The sequence below is a fragment of the Delphinus delphis genome, chromosome 17 (assembly GCF_949987515.2).
Source record: "Delphinus delphis chromosome 17, mDelDel1.2, whole genome shotgun sequence".
In the NCBI taxonomy this organism is placed as follows: Eukaryota; Metazoa; Chordata; class Mammalia; order Artiodactyla; family Delphinidae; genus Delphinus; species Delphinus delphis.
The window spans coordinates 67,231,764-67,239,470 of NC_082699.1; the positions used below are offsets into that span (position 1 = coordinate 67,231,764).

General features: G+C 36.9%; 1 protein-coding gene across 1 annotated transcript; it reads right to left on the reverse strand.

Moving 5' to 3' along the window:
• Nucleotides 1-1,260: 1,260 nt before the first annotated feature.
• LOC132440380 (thymosin beta-10-like) lies at nt 1,261-1,403 on the reverse strand. The gene has a single exon (XM_060035306.1). The coding sequence runs from the start codon at nt 1,401-1,403 to the stop codon at nt 1,275-1,277; it is 129 nt and encodes a 42-aa protein (XP_059891289.1). The 3' UTR covers nt 1,261-1,274.
• Between the last annotated feature and the right edge of the window lie 6,304 nt (nt 1,404-7,707).

Genomic DNA, 7,707 nt, shown 5'->3' on the forward strand with positions numbered 1-7,707 from the left:
GCAATGAGAAGCCTGTGCACTGCAACGAAGAGTAGCCCCCGCTCTCCGCAACTAGAGAAAGCCCGCGCGCAGCAATGAACACCCAACACAGCCAAAACTAAATAAATTTATAAAAAATTAAAAATAAAAGAAATACTTAAAAAAAATGCACATAACATAAAATTTGCCATCTAAACCATTTTCAAGTGTATAGCTCAATAGTGTTAAGTATATTCACATTGTTGTGCAAGCAATCTCCAGAAATTTTTAATCTTGCAGAACTGAAACTACATAGCCATTAAACAACAACTCTCCATGTCTCCTTCCCCCTAGCTCCTAGAAACCACCATTGTATTTTTTTTTTTTTTCTTTTTGGCTGTACCTCAGGGCATGTGGGATCTTCCCCGACCAGGCATCGAACCCGCACCCCTGCAGTGGAAGTGCAGAGTCTTAACTGCTGGACTGATAGAGAAGTCCCCATTGTATTTTCTGTTCCTGTGACTTTGACTACCTAGATACTTCTTATAAGTGTAATCGATCACACAGTATTTGTCTTTTTGTAATTGGCTTATTTTACTTAGCATAATGTCTTTTAGGTTTAAACAGATTATATAGCACGTGTCAGAATTTTCTTTTTTATGGCTGAATAATATTCTGTTGTATGTGTACATCACATTTTGTTTATCCATTCATCTGTCAGTGGACACTGGGTTGTTTCCACCCTTGGGCTATTGTGAATAGTACTGCTAGGACAATGAGTGTACAAATATCTCTTCAAGACCATGCTTTCTTTTGAGTGTATCCCCAAATGTAGACTTGGTGGATCATATGGAAATTCTACTTTTAATTTTTTGAGGAACCGCCGTACTCTTTTCCACAGTGACTGCACTATTTTACATTCTCACTAATAGTGCACAAGGGTTCTGATTTCTTTACATCCTTGTCAACAGTTGTTCCTTCTTTTTTTTTTCCTTTTTATAGTAGCTACCTTAATGGGTGTGAGGTGGATGTCTCATTGTGGGTTTTTTCTTTTTTCTTCCATACCACGAGGTGTGTTTTATTTTCATTAATCATACAAATAATTTTCTATCATAGCCCAGGGCAAACCGAGAATTTAGCAGTCCGATTGGAGGGTCCCCTCAGACACCCACGGGCCAGTGGCATTGGCACGGAGTGCCCAGGTTCACAGTGCAGCTTGTTGCTCGTGTCCATCTTGCAGGTGGCTCTTCCTCCACAGCATGACTAAGGTCTCCAAGATGATGGGGGTGGAGGATCCTCCAGGTTCTTAGGAAATTTCACTTCGCTTGCTTCTCCTGCTCAATGGTCTCTTTGGTTGGCAGGGTGTTCTTCTCCTGCGTCTCCATCGTCTTCAGCTTGGCCTTATCGAAGCCGGCAATTTCCGCCATGTCGGGCTTGTCTGCCATTTCTTAAAGCAGTCCAAGAACTGTCACTCCAAGCCCGCGGTCCAGGTGCTCCCACTAGTGTCACTGCAGCAGGAGACTCATTGTGGTTTTGATTTGCATTTCCCTAATGACTAGAGATGTTGTATATCTTTTCATGTGCTTATTGGCCATTCATGTGTCTTCTCTGGAGAAATGTCTATTCAGGTTCTTTACTCATTTTTGAATCAGGTTGTTTTTGTTACTGTTGTTGTTCTTAAATCTTAGGAGTTGTCTGTATATTTTGGGTTTTAACTCATTGTCAGATATATGGTTTGCAAATATTTCCTCCCATTCCATGGGTTGTCTTTTCACTCTGTTGATTGTGTCCTTGATTTAAATTTAAAACACAGACGTTTTAAATTTTGATGTAGTCCAATTTATCTATTTTAACTTTGGTTGGCTGTACCTTTGGTGTCATATCTGATGGGGTTCAGAACATGCTACACTAAAGTATGGCACCTTGGCATATTTAATCTTTTAAGTTGAAAGAGTTTGAGAAAACAGCAGAAGTAGGAAGGTTACTTTGACCCTCCCCTAACCTTTCACCCATGAAGTAGGTCATAAAGTCCTTATGTGGGAAGTGGTCTCCCTGTATGAAGCAAAGGAGCATCCTTATCTCCAAAGACAACGAGATGCCACCAAAAATCCAAATGGGCCTTGCTAAGTTACCCCCAGTTTACTATACGCACCTCATACTCCTTGCCCTATTATATTTCTCCATGACTAGACACTCTTCATCAAACCTAGCATAAAAATACTCAGATTTAACTGTTTGTTCAGATCTTGATTTCCTTATATTAAATAAATGTGTATGCTTTCTCCTGTTACTCTGTCTTGGTCAGTTTAATTTTCAAACCTAGCCAGGGATCCCAAGAAGGTGGAGGAAAAATTTTTTTCCCCTAAATTTGCTAGAAATTACTGCCAAATGCAATGTCATGAAGCTTTTACTCTGTGTTTTCTTCTAAGACTTTTATAGTTTTTGCCCTCACATTTAGATCTTTGATCCATTTTGAGTTAATTTTTGTGTATGGTGTAAGGTAAGGGTACAGCTTTGTTCTTTTGCATGTGGATATCCAGTTTTCCCAAAATCGTTTTGAAAATGCTGTCTTTTTTCCCATTGAATGGTCTTGGTTCCCTCATCAGGAATCAAGTGACTGTGATTGTGAGGGTTTATTTCCGGGCTCTCTAATTCTATTCCATTGGTCTAGCTGTCTGTATTTATACAAATACCACATTGTTTTGATTATAGTATCTTTGTGATAAGCTTGAAAGACGTTTAACTTGTTCTTTTTCAAAATTGTTTTGGCTACTCAAACTCTCTGTTTTACCATTACAACACAGTTATGAAGAGGGCAAAATGTGCAAAACATATATGAGGATTCATCATTTTTTCCCCAGTAATCTTAATTTTTTGTTATTCAAATAATTTTCTGTGAAGTTTTTGAAGTTGCTATTGTATCATCATCCTTGTAAATTTATCTTCTTCATTTGTTCACTGGAGTAATTCTTTCAGATTCTCTCATATGAGTGGCTTTGCAAGTGTTTTAACTGTGCTCTGACATCATGAAATCCTGCATCTTTTACAAGATGTGCAATTCTATCCTGAAGTAGATTTGCTCTTGTATTTCATGGTGCTAATAGAGGTTTACATATGATAACCAGTGAATGTTGCCTCAATTGTCTCAATGGATTAGGAGATCTTTGTTTTAAGTAGGGAGGGATGTTTAAGTGGAGACTAATTTTTATAAATTGTCAGTTTTGTAGTGAATATTTTTACAGAATTAAACTCTGTGAATTTGGTGATTTTGATGGTAAACACTCAGATAAAGATAAGTTGTCATGGTTGAGGCTATGGGAATGGATATGTTCTTCAGAGTAAAGTGCTTTGGGAGAGCTGGAAAGAAAATCAAAGTACTCATGAGGCCACTAACTTTTAGAGGGTTGAGGACAAAAATATTTGAAGTTCCTGGGAATGAGTTTTCAAGGAATTATGATAAGAATTGGACTAATTAAAAAAATCAGGTCTTTAATGCATTTTGAGTTTACTTTTGCTTGTGGTGTTAGGGAGTGTTCTAATTTCATTCTTTTACATGTAGCTGTCCAGTTTTTCCAGCATCACTTGTTAAGAGATTGTCTTTTCTCCACTTTATATCCTTGCCTCCTTTGTCATAGATCAATTGACCATAGGTGCATGGGTTTATCTCTGGGCTTTCTATCCTGTTCCATTGAACTATATTTCTGTTTTTCTGCCAGTACCATATTGATTACTGTAGCTTTGTAGTATAGTCTGAAGTCAGGGAGTCTGATTCCTCCAGCTCCGTTTTTTTCCCTCAAGACTGCTTTGGCTATTTGGGGTCTTTTGTGTTTCCATACAAATTTTAAACCATAAAAAGGAATGAAATCCAGTCATTTGTAGAGATGTGGATGTACCTAGAGACTGTCATACAGAGTGAAGTAAGTCATAAAGGGAAAAATAAATATCGTATATTAACACATATATGTGGAATCTGGAAAAATGGTACAGAAGAACCGGTTTGCAAGGCAGAAATAGTGACACAGATGTAGAGAACAAATGTGTGGACACCAAGGGGGGAAAGCAAGAGGGGGTGGTGGTGGTGGGATGAATTGGGAGATGGGGATTGACATATATACACCAATATGTATAAAATGGATAACTAATAAGAACCTACTGTATAAAAAAAATAAAATAAAATAAAATGCAAAAAAAAGAAATAAAAATACAAAATAAATAAATAAATAAACCAAAATAAATAAATAATGAAGAGAATTTCAGATTAGTTTCTCAGGAAGACTGATTGCTGAGGAAAGAGAAATATGGGATGTGGAGTTCTCCTGTAAGAAAGAAAGGAGAATACAGTTGATAGATGCAAAAGGACTTTGGGTTTCAATTTCTTTTAAAATAAAGCGGGAGGTAAGAGATGTGTCTCCCATTGAGCTCCCATTGTCACACACTTTCATATTTTTATGCACAGACTTTTGCAGAGGCACAATTAGAGACCATACAAAGCTTTACCTTTTTGAATGTATACTTGAACATGGTTCCATCTCCATTTTCTCTGTCCTGTAAATTACTCCTGCAGGGCATTTGTCACAGCTGGCATCCACCCAACTTGATGTTAGTTAATAACAGCTGAGAGTATTTCCCCTCAGAACTATTTTCAATTTAATGAGGGATTATAGAAATTTAATAGAATGATATACAAAAGAAAAGTTATAAATATATAATGGTGGCATTTCAAGCACATTTATAAAGTCATATTGTTTTATTCATTCTCCACTCATTTCCGTTAAGGGTATTTATTGAGTTATGTGCTAGTTACAGTGTTAGACCTAGAACACAAAAATAATCAAGTCCTTAAGAAGTTTGCTATCTAAGTAGTTCTCAACCAGAAGGCAACAATACTATTCTCTTCATGTTTGAACATATCTGGGGGCAGTTTGGGTTGTTCCATTGGCTTGGGGGACATTATTAGTATTTAGTGGGCAGGCACACTCTGGAAAGATTTGCACAAAGAAGAATTATCCAGCTCTAACCAGTGGTGTCTCCACTGATAAACAAATGCTAGAATAAGAATACTACTAGTAGTAATGATTTATTATATACCTGTGCTGTGTTAACCACTTTATCTGCATTGTCTAATTTAATCTCACCTTGACACTTTGGAGTAAATACTATCTCCATTTTCCTGAATAGCTGAAAGGATAAAGAACTTTTTCAAGGCTACACTGCTAAGTAAATGGCAGAACCAGATTTTAAACAGTGTCCTAGATTAGACCCTGGAACCTACAGTCTTAATAACTGGACCATAGAACTTCTTAAGCTAAAGATAAAACAAAACCTGGAGATCATGCTTGAGCAACCCAGAGGGCACAGACTATGATTTATTCATCTCTCTTCCTTATACCTAGTACAAAGACTGCTGTAATGCTTCTCCTTTATATGTCATTTTATTTAGTTTAATCCTGCTCATTTTTATAGATAAAGAAAACTGAAGTTCAGGAAGGTTAAACCCTTCTAGTATGTGGCAGAGCTGAGATTAGAATCCAAGGAAAGTAGTCTAGCCACCATGGAACACAGTTATGACAGTTACTCAAAAAATGAAAAATAAAAACTACCATATGATCTGGCAACCCCACTTCTGGGAAATAAGCTAAAGGAAATGAAGTCAGTATCTTGAAGAGCTATCTGTACCCCCATGTTCATTGCAGCATTGTTTGCAATAGCCAAAAAATAGAAGAATCTGTGTCAATTGACAGATGAATGGATAAAGAAAATATGGTGTGTGTGTGCACACACACACATATATGTATATATGATGGAATATTATTAAGCCATGAGAAAAGGAAATCCTGCCATTTGTGACAACATGGATGAAGCTTGAGGGCACTATGCTAAGTGACATAAGTCAGATAGAGAAAGACATATTGTGTGATCATGCTTAGAGGTGGAATCTAAAGAAGCCAAATTCATATTGTTGCCTGGGGTGTGGGGGGGATGGGGAGATGTTGGTAAAAGGACATAAACTTAAAAGGTTACTAAGTTCTAGGGGTCTAATGTATAGCATGATGACTATAATTAGCAATACTGTATTGTAGGCTTGAAAGTTGGTAAAGGAGTAGATCTTAAATATTTTGATCACACAAAGAAAGAAAATGGTAATTATATGAGTAATTATATGGTAATTATATGGCCATCAGCCCAGCCCACTTCCTCACCTCAGATTACTTTATTCCTTCCTGACCCCTCTTAGGATATATACCATCCAACCAGAGTTTGTTGGTCTTTGATTGTGTTTGTGCTATAGAGACAGAACCATTTAAGTCTCCCCCTTCTTCCACTCATTAAAAATAATTGTTGTCAATCAGTCAACATCTCTCTTTCTCCCACTCTGCAGTGAGAGATCTGTTTTAACTAACTTGACCCATGGATTTTTTTCTATATGGAACTGAGAGACAGGAATGAGGAAATGAGAAGAAAGGGGAAGGATCCTTGTGTATTGGGCCAGTTCCTGGGCTCCCCTTTGCTAGAGAATCCAGGTGAGAAGAAAAGAAAAAAATGTCAGTGATACTGTCAATATGCAAAACAAAGAGCTAAGAGCTGAGTAGCAAGGGAGAAGAGCCTGATTAACTTAGTACCTTGTAATAGTACCTTAGTACCATTTTTGGGATTTTACATATGTATGTATTTCAATTCTTATTTTGAAATAATTTCGGGCTTACAGAAACTTGAAAAATAGTACACAATTTCCACATACCTTCAGCTAGTGTCTACTAATGTTGACATCTTACATATTACAATGATTAAAATCAGGAAATTAACATTGATGCAGTTATTATTATAGACTATATTTGAATCTTCCCAGTTGTTCCACTGGACTGGATCAGTCCTTTTTCTGGTCCAGGATCCAATCTAGAATCCTTCATTGACTTAGTTATCAGGTCTTTTTAGTCTCTCCAATCTGTGAAATCCTTGGTCTTTCTTCCTTTCTTCCTCCCTCCCTCCTCCCTCCTTTCCTCCCTCCCTTCCTCCCTTCTTTTTCGATGATCTTGACACTTTTGAAGGGTATAATCTGGTCGTTCTTTTGTAGAATGCCCTCAGTCTGATCTGGGTTTGTCTGATTAGATGAGTTAAATATTTTTGGCAAGATCGCCACTGAAGTGATGTTACGACCTTTATCCTTCTTTGTGCATCATATCAGAAGGTGCATGAGTTCAGTTTGTGTCATTACTGATAATATCGATTTTGATAACTTGGTTAAGGTGCTGTATGCCAGAAATCTCCATTGTAAATGTGTTTTCATCTTTGTAATTAATAAATATCTTGTGGGGAGATACTTTGAGACTATGCAAATGTCCTGTTTCTCATTGCACTTTTGCCCATTAACTTTAGCATACTTCAGTGATACTTCCCAGCAACAATATTCACTGTGGTGTCTACTAATGGTCATTTTTAATTTTCGTCATTCCTTATAAAATTATTAGTTGAATTCTACTGTAAGAAAGAGCAGTCCCTTCATCCCCGTTTATTTATTTTTCAATTATATTTTTATTAGTATGGACACATGGATATTTATTTTAGTCTATGGGTTATAATCTATTACTATTTTATTTATTTTGTTGCTCAGATTGTCCCAGATTTAGTCAGTGGGAGCTTATTCAAGTTGGTCCCTGTGTCTTTTCAACATGTCTACATCATTTATTGAACATTTCCTTGTTTTTTGGTGCCATATATATTCCAGGCTCGTATTTTTTTAATGCACCTGCC